Here is a 17887-nt window from a genome sequence, read left to right on the forward strand (position 1 = left end):
CTGAGGGTACCTTGAAAACATGACTGGCTAGGGTGCTTCCAGGACCAGGTTTGGTCTATGAAATTCTTGTACTACAAATTTTCTAAGGCTTTCTTTTTACTAGTCAGTTATGAATGATCTGCCCATTCCTGGAGAGGAATGATTTGGCCACCTGAATTCACTTTCTCATTAGCACTAGACCGTATTTCAGTTACGCAAGTATCCTTGGGGTACGCTGCAACACAATCAAAAATTTAGCAACTTTAGTGTTAATTCCCTGATGTGACTGAATTTCATCTTTCTTACATTGGCTCTCTGTAAAGTATTGGCATAAATGTACATTGTTCTTTGCTTTTAAAAGCTGCCATTGTATTTGAGAGAATGCTCTGTCCACTATAGTTACCTTCAGCCAGGGATTCTCAACCCAGTCTTTGTGACACAACAAGCTATTATATGCAAATCTACCTCATGCATATTCATTATGGATATCTTGAAAACCAGACTGGCTTGGTCTGTCTCGAGGAGTGAGTTGAGAACTCCTGCCTTTGGATGGTGGCATATCACTGTTTTTTTTTCATGGAAGGCTTGGCTAAAGCAATGGTTCTCTTTAGCCATCATGGCACACCAGCCAATGAATATGCTAGAGAAAGATTTGCATTACACCGAGGTAATGCATGCAAATCTGTATCAATTCATATGTATTGAGCTTATCCTAAAAACCTGACTGGCCGATGTACTCCAAAGACTGAGCTGAAAAGAACTGGGCTAAAGAGTACTAAAACAAGTGCCGTTTCTAGTGATATGCTTACTTTGTGGAACTTTTAGTGTACAACATATGGGAGATTAATTTTTTTTTAAACTACAGACTGCAAGTCTGAGAGCTATTGAAATGGTGTACATCGGGTACAGCAGGTACTTTTCTGTCCCTGGAGGACTCACAATTTAAGGGCCTCTCTTACTAAACCGCGCTAGCGATTCCTGGCACAGCAAATGCACTGCAGCCTATGGGATGCGTCGCATTTACCATGTGGGAATCACTAGTGCAGATTAAACAAGAGGCCCTAAGTTTGTACCTACCTGTTTAGGAAACAGAAAATAAAATATTTTAAAAAATCTTTTACGTGTGAATTTTGTTTTAGTTGACTTGGTTTCAATATATTTGCTTGCATTTTAAAAATGCTCTAAGCGGTTTTGGTAATGTGTCAACCAAGTCTGAGCTAATAAAGGAATACAAAATGAAAATAAAGATGAGGCTTAACATCAAAACAAAGCAAGCAGGACATGTTAAATGGAAACAAGTCTTTATTAAGGAACTTTTAATATCAGAAAAATAAAACTCTTATAATTCTCTTTACAGCAAATATATATCAGTGCTTTGGCCATCATAAGTTAAAGGCCCTTTATCATAAAATATATGGTTTTTAAACTTTACTCAAATTGAATTTATAACCCCTATGACCTCCCTACATATACATAACAAAAGTGTAGTAAAATTAGCAAATACTAAACTATATCGATAGTTTGTGGTTTATAGAAACGGTACACTCATCTAATGTATATTCCTTGGCTTATTAGTTGCAGTGTACGATGCAATACAATATAAAATACATGCTTGGCGAACATTCGTTCATACTACAAGACGGCAGCTAGAGATTACATTTCAATACTGACATTTAAACTATTCTACAAGCAATTAGCATTAAAGTTATGCATTACATCATAATATGCCATCAAGGCAACTCTTATACTTGAAAAAAATAAAAACCGTTATTTGTAAACTTTTATACGAAATGTAACTCTTCAAGTGGAAATAAAAAATAAAATTTCTATATATATATATACTAGTTCAATAAACATAGAATTTTAAAGTTATACTGACAGAAAATCTTTTCTTTTGCCATGGGAAAATAATGCTTCCAAAAAATAATTAGTAGAAAAAAATCCATCAGGAAATCATTATAATTTCAATCTGAGTTCAGATTTAACAAAGCAATTGGTGTCCCACAGGTTGAAATGCAAAAGTAAAAAGGAGCATGATAAAGTAAGATTATTCCTTGTGACTGGACATTTGACTTTTGATATTTAATAAACTGATTGCAGGCTGAGGTCACAGCTGCTTTTGTAAATTTTGGGAGGGCACACAGCTAACCCTGTTCCCACTTTCCCTATGATTGCTAAAATAAAATGTATACATAATATGCAAGATGGACGGGACATAAAAACTGCTTCACATTAAACTTATATATACCAGTTAAAAGTGTAACTTTTAAGAGTAGTTTGGTAAGACTAAGGAAAGGAATAAAAGCATCCTTCCTATTAGTCAAAAATATGCACGTCCCAATGCCCTTGTTGAAATGGAAGAAATCCTATTGGCAGATTTCTTTTCCATTAGGTTAAGAAAAGCAGTGGGTAAGAACTCACAATTAGTGAAAAATTTACAAAAAAACTGCATAATTAGGCAGAAGTTATTATAAGTTAAAAGGAAGAAACTGTTTTACAAGAATGGCAGTAGAAACAAGGCAGTATTTAAAGTTATCTTGATAAACTGAAAATGGCATAACCCTTCACAGCACATTATATCTCTGTTAGAACTATAAGGTTAATGGTCTAATTAAAAAAAAAGAAATAAAAAGAAAAAGGAGTTAAGAATCTAATACAGTTCTTGTGAAAGTCATAATTTATATGCTCTTATTAATTTTTCCTCCTTATTCTCAAATCATAAACCAGGTGTCTAGCAAATCAAAAGTGGACCAGAGACCAAACAAGGGTTTAGTGTTACAATAGCAGCTTTTTTTAGATAATAAATGGATGAACATTAGCCTAATTCTAAGACAGTTCAATGACAGTTATAAGAATCTGTAAGGAAATTTAGTAAGAGGGGGGTCTGTTATACCCATGCCATTAAAAGTTTAAGAGTCCACAGATCTAAGAATGGATTCGGATTGCCTGAGTAACAGCGGTCTGGCAGACAGGACACATTGGTGTTTCTCTTTCACAGATTTTGTTAGCACATTCAATGCAGAAGAGGTTGTGGCCACATGGAACCAGGGCTGCAATGATTTCATTTTCAAAGCATATCACACAGTCATGCTTTCGTCTCGACTCTGGAGGTGAACTTGAGGTGGAGCCACCATTGGAAGAAGAGTAGCTGTTGCTACCATTGGAAAAAGCAGGGATGTAGATTGGAAGGCCAGCCTGGTTGTTCATAGCAAGAGGGTCACTTCTTACCCTCCTGGCAAGTGGATGTTCCATACTTTCAAGAAAAGTAGGTGACAGACTTCCTCTGCGTTGAGCCTTCATGCATGCTGTGGGATCACTGCCAAACCCTGAGAGTGGATTTGCTGGCTCAAATGGTGCCCAGATGGTTTGGGAAGGTGCTGGCAAAGAGTCAAAGGCAGGAGGGTCAACCACCAGATCTTCTGAGCCTACAGATTGGATTGTATCTCCAAACCAGAAGCTTCCTGTGCTAAATGGGCTAGTTGGGCTGAAATCTGCCAACCTATTGCTTCCAAAGAAAGAATCTGTAGAACCACTTCCTAGAGAGCTAGAGCTATCATTTCGATAATTTGAAATCATTCTAGTACGGCCAGGAGCTGCTGGATTAGAGGTCAGCCAAACAGATGTAAAGTTGCCACTTTCAATGCTGACATCTGTACCGTTGTAATGGAAATCATTTTCTTCATTCAGCTCAATATAGTTTCCTGTGCGCATGGCAATATGCATTTCTATTTCTTCACGTGCTCGATCTACATTTTCGGGCATTCCTGTCACCTCAAAGACTGGCTCCTTGTCTCTACTAGGAGTTACTATGTATGTGTGTGTCTGCTGCTGAATTCGTTTGATGGTAGCGCCTTTGGGTCCAACCACGAGTCCAACTACACGATAAGGCACCCTGACCTGGACAGTGGTCTGCCCTGGCAGGTTGGGTGTGCATGGTGTACCCCCAAGGGCAGGACCATTTTTGTTACGAGATGCTCTGATCATGGAAAAGTGCTCAGCAGCTGACAGAATCTCCCGTTTGGCCATGGCTACATCTTCTTTCCGTCCAGTGACTACAAAAACTGGTTCTTCTCCACGAACAGGTGTTTTAATGTAAGTGTTTGTCTTGGCTCTTAGTGCTTTGATTTTGCAACCTATTTAAAAATATGAAAAACAGAAAACATTTGTAAGAATTTATATTTCAGAAACATTTCAATGTCATTATCAGTCTTCTCTCCTTTTCCCACCAATCATGTGTTACTGGTCAGGTAATAGCCCATAGCCATTTAAATACCAAATCATAGACAGGAAGGATATTTCCTGATTACTGTCGTCATGCAGAGTTGAGAGTCTCCAGCTGATCTGAAACACTGGTAATTATCTCCATTCCCAGATATTATGCTTATTTCAATTTGAGCGCATCCTGCACCACAAAGTTTGGTCACTTACCCAAACACATTCATAAAATAAGTAAACAAACACAATCATGAAAAATATACTCTTCCCAATACTATTCTGACAATCAATCCAGTAATTCCCTACCCTCTTACCAGAGGAATTTTAAATTTAAAAGGAAGGGCAAAAACTAATTTTAAATTGGTTGTTTATTCTTCTGAAGACCTTTACAATGGAGTAAAGTAATTCTGAAGTAAACAGAATACTGGAAATCTAGGCTCTTAGAATATAACCAGGATTATCCAAGAAGTTTTAACACACACAGTTGTGGATCAGTAGAAATCAAGCATTTTTCCTGCTGAAGGTCCTACTGAGGACTTGCTATATAACAAGTTTTTCAGTCATTATGGGAGAGATTTTATATATAGCAACTAAAGAAAAACAAAATTGGTGCTGGTTTAAGCCTGATAATTGGTGCCTAGATTTAGGCACCGATTATAAAATGTGCTTAGTTGATATTTCGGCGCCTAAATATGCCCATCCATTTACACCAACAAAAATGTGGCATAAATCCCAGCGTGCAGATTTAGGCGCACTGGGCCACATTCTATAACTAGGTGCGTAAATTTCAGAATGCCCATGAAATGCCCACTTCCCCGCCCCTTTTTGCCTACAAGCATTAGAAGTTCAGTGCACATCGTTACACAATACACAGCGAGTTGTGCGCCTAACACCAATTAATGCTCATTATTGCTTGTTAATAAGTGCTGTTATCAGCCCTCATTAGCTTATTGAGCTTGTTAAATTACAACTACTGTTACAGAATCCGCGCCGGGCTATCTATATAGAATCCAGAGGTATACCTGCAATTTCCACCTTGACAAAGAAGTTACCTAAGGTGCAGGATTGTCTAGACTTAACTAGTTGCTGGATGAACAAATTTAAGCTTAAACACTGATAAAAACAAAATTTATATAATTCGTTAACCCAGTTCTTAACTTAGGTCATATTCTCAAACAAAATATTCTTTTTGCCCTACAATTAAAATCTTTGGAGTCTATTTGGATCAGCCCATCATGTTAATGATCTAATAAAAAGGTTCTTTTTTGTTGATGAGGAGGAGAATTAGGAAATTCTTTGAAGTAGAACAACTTACACAGTAAAACAGTAAGACGGAAAGATCTGAACGTTCCATCCAGTCTGGCCAACAGTCATATTCATTATCAATTCAAGATTAACATCAACAATGAACTTGATATTATATACTTCATCATGGTCTCTCTTTGGTGTTTCTGGGACGTAGACCGTAGAAGTCCACCCAGCTCTGTCCTTATGTTCCAAGTATTGGAGTTGCCGTCAAAGCCATTTTACTGTAAACTGCTAGAACGCATTTTTTAAAAATATAGCAGTAAGTAAATCAAATCAAAAATATTCCCCATAGTCTAATGCAACTCCTGGAGTTCCAGGTATTGCAGGGCACCAGGTGTAGGTATCCTTAAAAGATACAGTCCTGTTGCACTGTGAACACCTTTTGAAGATGCCGAGAGTCTTCTTTTGATATTTCTCATCTAGAAAAATAAGTTGCGGCAAAATCAAATGACTCAATAAGAATTCGCTGGCTGGGAGCTCAAGGCCTATAGATGTCCCACACTAAATAAGAAAAAAAGAAGCAAAACTTGAAAGTGACAGAAAACCTAAGGATCTACCAGGGAACTTGTGAAGTGAATCACATGGCAGAGGCAGGACAGCTGAAATAAAATAAGGAAAATAAAGATAGTAACTGAGGTAACCACAATTCCGTGCCTATGGAAAAAGTTTAGACTGAGGAGTTCCCACATGATAGAACCCCTTAGTCACATAGTTTCTCACAATTGTACCACAGAGAAGAGATTTAGCTGAAACTGCCCTCAACATCTAAGAAGACAGGACTTTAATCAGTCACACCCCTGCCCCAGGTAAAAAATAAGTACCTGTATATAATATGTAAACCACTTTGAGTGTAACCACTGAAAGGAGATATCAAGTCCCACTCCCTTTCCCCAATGAAAAAAAAAAAGGTTATGCATTTCAAACATCTATTACACAGTAATCCTATTATATTTGTGTTATCACCAAACTTCCATCATGGCCAGCAATTAGTACAGGCCTTGCTACTCTCTAAACTAGACTATTAATCTGGGTTCACTGAAGCAGTCAATCCAAAAATTCTAACTATTCAGAACATTGCAGTCAGATTAATTTTCTCCTATATAATAATTTGCACCTCAAACGTTCCATGTCTGTCTGCCTGGGTTCGTAACATCTCCTGATGTCAGCCAGCCTCCAGCGTTTCATTCACCTTCACTGTCCCACCCTTGCGTCAAGACGCAATGACGTCAGGAGGGATGTTACGAACGGAACGGAAGCCAGCCAGAGAACGTTCCAGTACAAATCGAGGGGAGGGGAAGAATCGCTGGACATGGAGAGGAGGACAGGGGAGAGAGAGAGAGAGAGAGAGAAAAAAAAAAAGCTTACAAGACAGCCTTCCTAGGGCCCGTTTCATTGTTGAGGAAATGGGCATGGTTCCACTAGTTTAAAATGTTCTATTCATATTGTGTTGACATTGTAAGTAGTATACTATGCTATACTTCGTATTATTTGAATATTTTTACTGCTGTAATTGTCTATGGCTTATGATTTATTCTTACTGTACACTGCTTTGAGTGGATTCTTTCAAAAAGGAAGTAAATAAATCCAAATAAATAAGATCTCTGCTTAATAAGTTACACCGGCTGACTATACAAGCTAGAATTCACTATAAATTATGCTGTATGTTATTTAAAATTTTATAAGGGGTCTGTCCAGACTATCTAGTTCCTCTTACTGAATTTGGGAAATTTAATAAGCTTTGAAGAACCTGTATCTTTCTTACTTTGCTTTACCTCCTATTAAGAGCAACATTTATTTATTACATTTGTATCCCACATTTTCCCACCTATTTGCAGGCTCAATGTGGCTTACATAGTACCGTAAAGGTGTTCGCCCAAGTCCAGTAGGGAAACAAATACAAGGTGGTGATGTGGTCGAATAAAGGTACGTGTGTTTCAGGCACAATTGGGGTCGAAGAGAGGGAAGGTTATATAGTGTCCAATACGATCTTTGGTTTTGCTGTGTTGCAGAGTTTAGTCATTTATATTGGGTCGGTAGGGTATGCCTTTTTGAACAGGTTGGTTTTTAGCGATTTCCTGAAGTTTAGATGGTCGTAGATTGTTTTCACAGCTTTTGGCAATGCGTTCCATAGTTGTGTGCTTATATAGGAGAAGCTGGATGCATAGGTTGCTTTGTATTCGAGTCCTTTGCAATTTGGGTAGTGGAGATTTAGGTATGTTCGTGATGATCCGGTTCTGTTTCTGGTTGGTAGATCTACGAGGTCTGTCATGCATCCTGGAACTTTGCCGTAGATAATCTTATGGACCAGGGTGCAGATTTTGAAGGTAATATGTTTTGATTGGGTGCCAATGCACTTTTGAATCGTTTTTTGCCGAATATCAGCCTGGCTGCTGTGTTTTGGGCGGTCTGGAGTTTGTGAGTTGTTCTTTACATCCCGCATAGATTCCATTGCAGTAATCTGCATGGCTTAGTACCATTGATTGTATTAGGTTACGAAATATTTCCCTTGGGAAGAAAGATTTTACGCATTTAAGTTTCCACATGGAGTGGAACATTTTCTTTGTAGTGGAGTTTACTTGGCTCTCAAGTGCAAGATTGCGGTCGATTGTAACACAGAGTATTTTTAGGCTGAGATAGGGAGGGTATGGTCTGGGGTGTTTATGGTTGTGGGTTTGTACTTATTGTGTTGGGATGAGAGGATGAGGCAGTGTGTTTTTTCAGTGTTCAGTTGAAATGAATTTGCCCGTTTAGACTGAGCTTGATTTCATTTGGTGATTTCTGTCAGATCGTGTCTGAAGGGAATGTAAATTGTGACATCGTCTGCATAGATGAACGGGTTGAGGCCTTGATTGGATAAGGACTTGGCCAGTGGGATCATCATTATGTTGAACAGTATTGGTGATAATGGTGATCCTTGAGGTACTCCGCAGTCTGCTTTCCACGGTGGTGATATGTTTTAATTTGATTTTACTTGGTATGTTCTGGTGGTTAGAAAACCCTTGATCCAACTAAGTATATTTCCACCAATCCCGAAGTGATCTAGGAGTCGTAGTAGTATATGATAAACTAAAGTACTTGCTGTGCAATATACCAAGATTTGGAAGCTGATATCCTCCTATTTTAATCAGTTTTCTAATTATGCAATATTTAGGAAAAATTTCAAAACATTCTTCAAGAGATATCTGGATTCATTATAATGGGAAAGGGAAATGGGACTTGATATACCGCCTTTCTGAGGTTTTTGCAACTACATTCAAAGCGGTTTACATATATTCATGTACTTATTTGTACCAGGGGCAATGGCGGGTTAAGTGACTTGCCCAGAGTCACAAGGAGCTGCAGTGGGAACTCAGTTCCCCAGGATCAAAGTCCACTGCACTAACCACTAGGCTACTCCTCCACTCCCTAACACAGAATTTATGATGAAAATTGCTAATAACTATACTATTTTTTTTAAAAACTTTTGTCTACCGTTTTGTATTTTTTTTTTACATGTATGTAATTGCCTTATTGTAAACCACTCAGAATCAACTGGTATAGAGCGGTATATAAGCCTTTAAAAAAAGTTTTCAAAGATCAAACTATGAAACCTCTTATTGACACAATTCCCACACACCCCGCTAGTCAGGTTTTCAGGATATCTACAATAAATAATCATGAGAGAGATTTGCATGCAGTGAAGATATGTATTAGCATGCACTTCACTGTGAGTATCCTGAATACCTGTCTGGCCAGGTAGGCCCCAAAGATTGGGCTGAAAACCACTAACCGAGTTTTTTTTTTTTTAATCTAGAGGGAAGAGGGGAGGCCGTGTTTGGAGTACAAACATGTCACAGGTTTGGAAAGAATAATAAAGTGAAACCAACTGTGATAATAAGTAAAACTATCATTGCGTTCAAGATCTGCATGATTGTACACAAAATCATTCACGCAGAAGCCCCAATCTACATGCTAAACCTCGTGGACTTGCCTCCCAAGAACGCCATAAGATCATCCCGCAAATTTCTCAATTTGCACTTCCCCAGCTGTAAAGGACTAAAATACAAGCTGATACACGCTACCACCTTCTCTTACATGAGCACGCAGCTGTGGAATGCATTACCTACAGCCCTGAAAGCTACTGACGAAATAACTAACTTCCGCAAATCTTTGAAGACACATCTCTTCAACAAAGCCTACAAAGAGAACCCATAGCCTCACAGAACTACCTCACCAATCCATCCAATCTCTAAAGTCCACCTTCCATACTATCCTGCCTAACACCTTTCTTCTGTCTTCCCTTACTTAATCTCTATACAATACTAAGTGTATGTGATATCATGGAATGACAATGTCATAAACTCTGTAAGCCACAATGAGCCTGCAAATAGGTGGGAAAATGTGGGATACAAATGCAATAAATAAATAAATCAAAGGATAGATTTCACAGTTTAACCACAGGGTGCTACCATCTCTTATCAATAGGCATTGCTATGCTTCACCACTACTTTACAGCTTTCTTAATCAGTAAGTTTCACAGTAGAATTAAAGAAAATTAAAATACAAATCTAAATCATTAAGAGGCAGCATATCAAACACAGAAACTTGGGACGGAAGAGCAGGTATGATGGAAAAAGCATGCAGAGCACCCTTATGGAAGTATTTCCCTCTGTATGTGTCTGATCGGGAATATACAGAGATTCTCTAATAGCCAGCCCAGTAGGGACAGGGGTATGGCAGTGTGGTTGGAAGGCAGCCATTTATTTTATTGTATTAATCTGTGTGGGGTTAGAGAGATTTTTGCTGCTGCTATCCATTTCCTTCCTCATCCACATCACTTTACAATGGCTTTCTAATGGCATAATCCTTACTTTACAAGGGGCTTATTCTGTGTGTATATGTTTTCAGTATCTACTGGACACTAAAGTCACATCTTAATTCACTTAGGGCCCCATTTGCTAAGCCGCTCTGTAAGCATGCTAGCTTTTCTTTTATGTGCGCTAACGCTAGAAATACCCATATATTCCTATGGGCGTATCTAGAATTAGCAAATGCTAAAAACACTAGCACACCTTAGTAAACAGGGCCCTGATATTTTACGCTAAATAGAAAGAATGAAGAGCATCTTAAGATCAAAACAAATTAAAGGAAGAAATCATGCAAAAATCTTTGTGTCTTTACATTAGAAGGACAAGATTAGGCCAAATCCTTTTCCATGATGTTATGGAAGAAATAATCAGATTAAAGTAAGTCTTCTGGTAGTGGTTCTGTATAGTGCCCCTCAGGACCATTTTCCATCCGGTTATGAGGACTGCATGATTACTTCTATTTTGTGCTAGTCCAAAAAGGACCTGTTTCAAGAAAATTTGTTTTTTTAAAAAGCAATCTAGTAGTCCAATTTATGTTTCCATTTCATTCATGAATTTGCTTTTCACACCAGGATAAATTTTTTTTTTTTTAAAGTTTAGTCCATAGCGTTCTACATCAGTTCCAGATAATTGTGCTATAACGTGGCTGTGGCTATGCCAGCCAAGTGGGAGAGTAAGATAATGCTCCAGTCGTTGTGGATACAAAAATAAGACTTGCCACACTGGGTCAGACCAAGCATCGTATTTCCACCAGAGGCCAATCCAAGACACAAATACCTGGCAAGATCCCAATAAGTACATAGCTTCCATGCTACTTACTTTCAGATATCTGTCCAAACTTTTTTTTTTTTTAAACTCAGCTATACTAATTGCTTTTACCATATTCTCTGATAACAAATTCCAGAGATTAACTGTATTGAGTGACAAAAAATATATTTTCTCCATTTTATGTATCTCTAATATATCCAGAAATGTTCTTTTATGTCTCTTGCTTTAAAACCATCATGTATTTCATCACCATGTAACCCAAAACCCTCTGTAAAACCAATTGTATGTTCTCTTCTACCTCCAGCATCCATGAAGAATTGTAAGCCACATTGAGCCTGCAAAGAGGTGGGATAATGTGGGATACAAATGCAATAAATAAAATAAATAAAATAAATGTACTACTTAGTAACTAAATGCAATACCCTAGTCTTTGTACTTCTTGAAAAAAAAAAAAAAAAAAAAATCGGGCTGCACGTTAATTGCAATTAACAATTAACCGCCCTCCCTCCCCTGCAGTCGGCCCAGCATCTCTCTCTCTCCCCCCCCTCCTCCGGACTGCCAGCAGCTCTCTCTCCCCCTCCCCTCTTCTCCCGGTTTACCTTTTCATTTTCAGTAAGTCTTCACCCTGCAAGCAGCCATATTGAAATGCTGCCTCTGCTTACATGGGGCCTTTCCCTCTGACCCATCCCACCCCCTTTTACCTCAATTTCCTGTTTTCAAAAGGGAATGGGACGAGTCAGAAGGAAAGGCCAGGTGCAGGAACAAAAGATTTATACAGGTCCACTGGATCTTAGGCAGAAAATCTTGTATCATATATCTATTTTAGTTGAATGCTCTAATGCATGCTTATTAGGTGTATTATTAGCATTATGCAAACACTGTATTATATCTTTGGTATTTGAATTCCAGTGTTATATTTTTGATACTGTTTCACAGTAGTTCTAAGTTTCAAATTTATTGTTTTCAAGTTTACCTCATTTATTCTTGGTTATTTTATTAATATTATGCTATTAACAATCGTACCTACTGTACACCGCCTTGGCTGAATCTTCATAAAGGCGGTCAATAAATCCCAATAAATAAAATACATGGATTTTACTCAAAATTGTGGAGACTTTTTCCCACACTGGGAGTACTTAAGTATTACCACACTGGAACAGACCAAAGGTCCATCAAGCCCAGCATACTGTTTTCAACAGTGGCCAATCCAGGTCATAAATACCTGGCACGATCCCGAAAATGTTCAATACATTTTATGCTGCTTATTCCAGAAATAGCAGTGGATTTTCCCTAAGTCAATTTAATAATGGTCTATGGACTTTTCCTTTAGGAAGCCATCCAGACCTTTTTTAAACTCAGCTAAGCTAACCGCCTTTACCATATTCTCTGGCAACGAATTCCAAAGTTTAATTACAGTGTTGAGTGGAGAAAAATTCTCAGACTAGTTTTGAATTTACTACCTTATAGCTTCATCGCATGCCCTCTAGTCCTAGTATTTTTGGAAACAGTAAACAACTCACGTCTACCCGTTCCACTCCTCTCATTATTTTATAGACCTCTATCATATCTCCCCTCAGCCGTCTTTTCTCCAAGCTGAAGAGCCCTAGCCGGTTCAGCCTTTCCTCATAGGGAAGTCGTCCCATCCCCTTTACCATTTTCGTCGCCCCTTCTCTGTACCTTTTCTAATTCCACTATATCTTGACATGCGGAGACCAGAATTGAATTCAATATTCGAGGTGTGGTCGCACCATGGACTGCTACAAAGGCATAACATCCTCACTTTTGTTTTCCATTCCTTTCCTAATAATACCTAACATTCTGTTTGCTTTCTTAGCCACCGCAGCACACTGAGCAGAAGGTGTCAACATATCAATGACGCCGCCGAGATCCCTTTCTTGGTCAGTGACTCCTAACGTGGAACCTTGTATTATGAAGCTATAGTTCGGGTTCCTCTCACATGCACCACTTTGCACTTGCTCACATTAAACATCATCTGCCATTTAGACACTCAGTCTCGTAAGGTCCTCTTGTAATTTTTCACAATCCTCTCACGATTTAACAACTTTGAATAACTTTGTGTCGTGAACAAATTTAATTACCTCACTAGTTACTCCCATCTCTAGATCATTTATAAATATGTTAAAGCAGCAGTCCCAGCATAGACCCCTGGGGAACCCTGGGGAACCTTCTCCAATACTGACCATTTAACCCTACTCTCTGTTTTCTATCCTTTAACCAGTTTTTAATCCATAATAGGACACTACCTCCTATCCCATGACTTTCCAATTTCCTCTGGAGTTTTTTCATGAGATACTTTGTCAAACGTCTTTTGAAAAATCCAGATATACAATATCAACCGCTCGCCTTTATCCACATGTTTGTTCACCGCTTCAAAGAAATGTAATAGATTAGTGAGGCAAGATTTCCCTTCACTAAATCCATGTTGGCTTTGTCTCATTAATCCATGCTTTTGAATATGCTCTGTAATTTTGTTCTTTACAATAGTCTCTACCATTTTGCCCAGCACCGATGTCAGGCTCACTGGTCTATAATTTCCCGGATCCTCTCTGGAACCTTTTTTAAAATATTGGCGCTACACGGGCTACCCTCCCATCTCCCAGTACCACACTTGATTTTAAAGATAAATTACATATTACTAATAGTTCCACCAGTTCAGTTTTCAATTCTATCAGTACTCTGGGATGAATATCATCTGGTCCAGATTTGCTACTCTTCAAATTTGTCATATTGCCCCATTACATCCTCTAGGTTTAGAGAGATTTCATTCAATTTCTACGACTCGTCAGCTTTGAATACCATTTCTGGCACTGGTATCTCTCCCAAATCTTCCTTGGTGAAGACCGAAGAATTCATTTAATCTCTCCACTATGGCTTTGTCTTCTCTGATTGCCCCTTCTACCCCTCGGTCATCTAGCAGTCCAACCGATTTTTTTGCCGGCTTCTTGCTTTTAATATACTGAGGCAGCTTGGACAGAGAAATCATATTAATTTGTTAATTCTGTTTAAGTTTGGTTCAGTCCTGCAAGTGATAGAATGCCATCTGGGTTTAATTACTCAAATGTCTAGCTTTTGCTAGACTAGAGGTTAGAAAGGTCAGAGAGAAATGAAACTTTCTTTGTCCCTTTTTGAGTGATGGATTGTTCAAAGGCATAATAAACCACATCTGGATGCCATTCTAAGTAAGGCATACTGGACAATCTCGAGGGGATCAGCAAGCAAGCTGTTTTAAAAGATTAGGCTGAATGCTGTTTAGAAGGAGATAGAGTAGATTTAAATAATTCTAGATAATTTAGATTTTGTCTTATAAGGAATTCTGATTTTTGCTTATTTTAAAATATGTTTTATTCTGTTTAATTAATAAGTTTTATTTCTCCCTGTAAAATATCTTTTCAATTCAGTGTCTGACTTTCAAGTGAGATTTGTCTGCAGTTTAAGAGGTCATCATCTGGTTTGAATTATCCACAGTCCTAGCTAGGTGAAAGAGGTCAGGAAAAGTCAACTCTTCTCCTTGATGGATTATAGCTAAGTGTAGGACTGGTCTCCTGAAAGTAATAACAAACCATGTCTGTGTGCCATTAAGCAAGATTGGCCCCTTAATGAATGCCAGAGTCCGGTTAGTATTTTAAGTTAACTGGGAATCTGAGAATTTAATAATAATAAAATGCAGGAGATAGGTGCCACATTGTCTAGTTTGAGAGGCCCCAGGTCAAAGGTCAGTTTAGGAAATATCTCAAACCTATGTAACTGATATTTTTGAGTAAATGTGTAGAGATAATTAGTTCAAGACAGGGTAATCAATCTATTCTTTACCATCTGGTGAGAAAGGGGGGCTAGAGGGGTTTAGGACAATATATAAATGAGAACAGAAGCAGCTTACGTTAGACGAGAAGGAACCAAGACAGGAGACACAAGACACAGAGAGCTGAAGAGAAGGAGAGAGCTAGCGCTGATGTCCTACTTTGTTTGCTGGCAAATAAAGAAGATTTCTCTCTCATTCTGGTGTGTGGTATTTGACTCCTGAAGTACCACAGATTCTGCTAACAATAGTGGTAATTCCTGCAACAATACCTAAACAAATTTTTACTATGTGTTTTTGCCTCCAACGCAATCTTTATTTAAAGTCCCTCTTTGCATAAGACTTCACCTTTACCACAGTTTTGGACCACCTACCAACTGGATAAAAGTGAACACTAGATTTGCATCTTATGAGAACACTGGATGCATATGCTGCATAACTGATGTTTATGGTCGCTATATATGGTCAGTATCCCCCAGATTCTATATGGCGCGCCTAGCGTTTTGCGCTGAAATCCAAGCTATGCTATAACAGGCATAATTTAACAAGCCAATCAGCATTAACAGCATTTAAGCAATAATGACCACTAATTGGCAATAATTAGAATTTATGCGCACAACTCACTAAGAGTATTCTGAATCTCAGTGTGCAGGCAAAAAGGGGCATGTCATGGGTGGGGGCCAAAATTTACATGTGTAGTTACAGAATATAGCCCAGTGCGCCTACCTCTACGCACAGAAAATTTCCACCATGTTTTCGTTGGTGTAAATGGACACACATAATTTTAGGTGCTGGGATATCAACTAAGCATATTCTATATACTGCACCTAAATCTAGGCATCATTTATAGAATACAAAGGCAGAAATGTTTTCTGCGTGGATTTTTTAAAGTGCTATATATAGATCCCCCCCCCCATTTACTGTGATTTATATTAGTTCTGTGATATATTGATAAAAATAATAGATCGTTAAGAAGTGCGTAGTTTACTAGATATTTTATTATTATTGAAACTACTTTATATTGTATCCCTCAATTTGTTTGTGTTTTAATTAAGAATATAAGGGAAGTTGAAAAGAAAGATGACCACCGGGAAAGGTGGAAGGGGGGGGGGGGGGCACAGAGAAAACTGTGAGAGGATACTATTGAAATTTATGAGTGGAGTGGTTTGGCTCAATCGGGCACAACTAACTTTTTGAACACTAAGCGGTCCTTTTACCAAGCTGCGGGGAAAAAGGGTCCCGCGATAACAGCGGGGCACTTTTTTCTATGTGCCAGGGCCCTTTTAGTGCAGAGGGGAAAAAAAAAGCCCCCAGACACATGGCCATGCGACAGGGAGCCCTTACCATCATCCACTGAGGTGGTAATAAGGGCTCTTGTGCTAACCCGGCGGTAACCAGGCAGCGCTTGCTGACGTCCGATTACCGCTGCCAAGTTATTTCCAGGGTTTTTCTTTCCCCCCCAGAAATGGCACACACACCCAAGGCAGGACTACCGATGGTGGCTGCGCTGGGCTGGCAGTAGTCCCGGAACAGCAAGCGGTAAGCCGCGTTGGGCTTACCGCCTCCCTGTAAAAGGGCCCATCCCATTAGAGGACATCCCATGAAGTTTACCAGCAAAAAACAAATCTTAGAAAATGTCTTTCACTGTATACAAAAATTGAGGAAACTGTTACTTGAGGGTGTGGTCAAGGTAATTAACAGAGGGGTTCAGAGATTTGGACAAGGTACGACCATACAAATTTATTAATCAGGTATATTTGGGGAAAGTCATTGTTTATTCCTGGAAATAAGCTGTAATAGTACTTGGACAAACTGGCCACTGTTTGAGACAAGATTATTAGGCTCGATGGACCCAGGTCTAGTTGAGCATAATTCATCTTCTGTTCCATTTTACAATTGCCCTGTCAAGCCTTCTTTTTTTGTTTTGCCTACCAAATTTTTTTTTTTGTTACATTTGTACCGCGCGCTTTCCCACTCATGGCAGGCTCAATGCGGCTTACATATTGTATACAGGTACTTATTTGTACCTGGGGCAATGGAGGGTTAAGTGACTTGCCCAGAGTCACAAAGAGCTGCCTGTGCCTGAAGTGGGAATCGAACTCAGGTCCTCAGTTCCCCAGGACCAAAGTCCACCACCCTAACCACTAGGCCCTACATTCTCTCTTCCCAATTTATTTAGACTCGGGAGGATATTCTATAAATGCACCTATTCATCACGGACTTACCTGAATCTCCACTACCCAAATTGCAAAGGACTTAAATACAACTCAACCCATGCGTCCAACTTCTCTTACATAAGTACATGACTGTGGACACACTGCCACAAGCTGTGAAAACAATCTACGACCATCTAAAATTCAGAAAATCACTAAAGACTCATCTGTTCGGAAAGGCATACCCGACTGACCCAACATAAATGCCTTAACTCCGCAACACATCAATACCAAAGATCGTATTGGACATTATCAAAGCCTCCCTTTCTTTAACCCTACGTGCCTGAATCTTATCTTCCCTATTCCACCCTAACATCCAATTGTATTTGTTCCCTACCGGACTTGGCGAATGACTTTCGGTATTATGTAAGCCACATTGAGCCTGAAAATAGGTGGGAAAATTGTAACAAATAAATAAAAAAGTAGGCACTTTTCTTTTATAGAATACTTTATTAACAGGCCAAAAATATACCTATACGTTTAGATGCAGTTATATACATCAGCCCCTATACTGAGAAAGCATGCTCATAGATTATAAAGTTTTATAATTTACACAAGGAACTGGGTTTTTTGCCCATACACAGCTCACTAGAATGCTCACCTACAAAGTACACACCATTGAATATTGGCGTGTACTTACAGAATAGTGTGCTGGCCAGAAATGGTTTATTTACATGCATGCGTATTCACATATGCAAATAAAAAACTAGAACATGATTTGTTTATATAGAACTATCCCA

General features: G+C 38.8%; 1 protein-coding gene across 1 annotated transcript in view; it reads right to left on the reverse strand.

The window, feature by feature from the left end:
- Positions 1 to 1263: 1263 nt before the first annotated feature.
- The window catches only part of LOC115462888 (RNA-binding E3 ubiquitin-protein ligase MEX3C-like), a 28383-nt gene continuing 11759 nt past the window's right edge, over positions 1264 to 17887 (reverse strand). Inside the window, exon 2 of the mRNA XM_030192952.1 lies at positions 1264 to 4112. Within this exon, the coding sequence (XP_030048812.1) occupies positions 2905 to 4112 (1208 nt within the window). The 3' untranslated portion in view covers positions 1264 to 2904. The remainder of the gene's footprint in view (positions 4113 to 17887) is intronic.

The sequence above is a fragment of the Microcaecilia unicolor genome, chromosome 2 (genome assembly GCF_901765095.1).
Source record: "Microcaecilia unicolor chromosome 2, aMicUni1.1, whole genome shotgun sequence".
In the NCBI taxonomy this organism is placed as follows: Eukaryota; Metazoa; Chordata; class Amphibia; order Gymnophiona; family Siphonopidae; genus Microcaecilia; species Microcaecilia unicolor.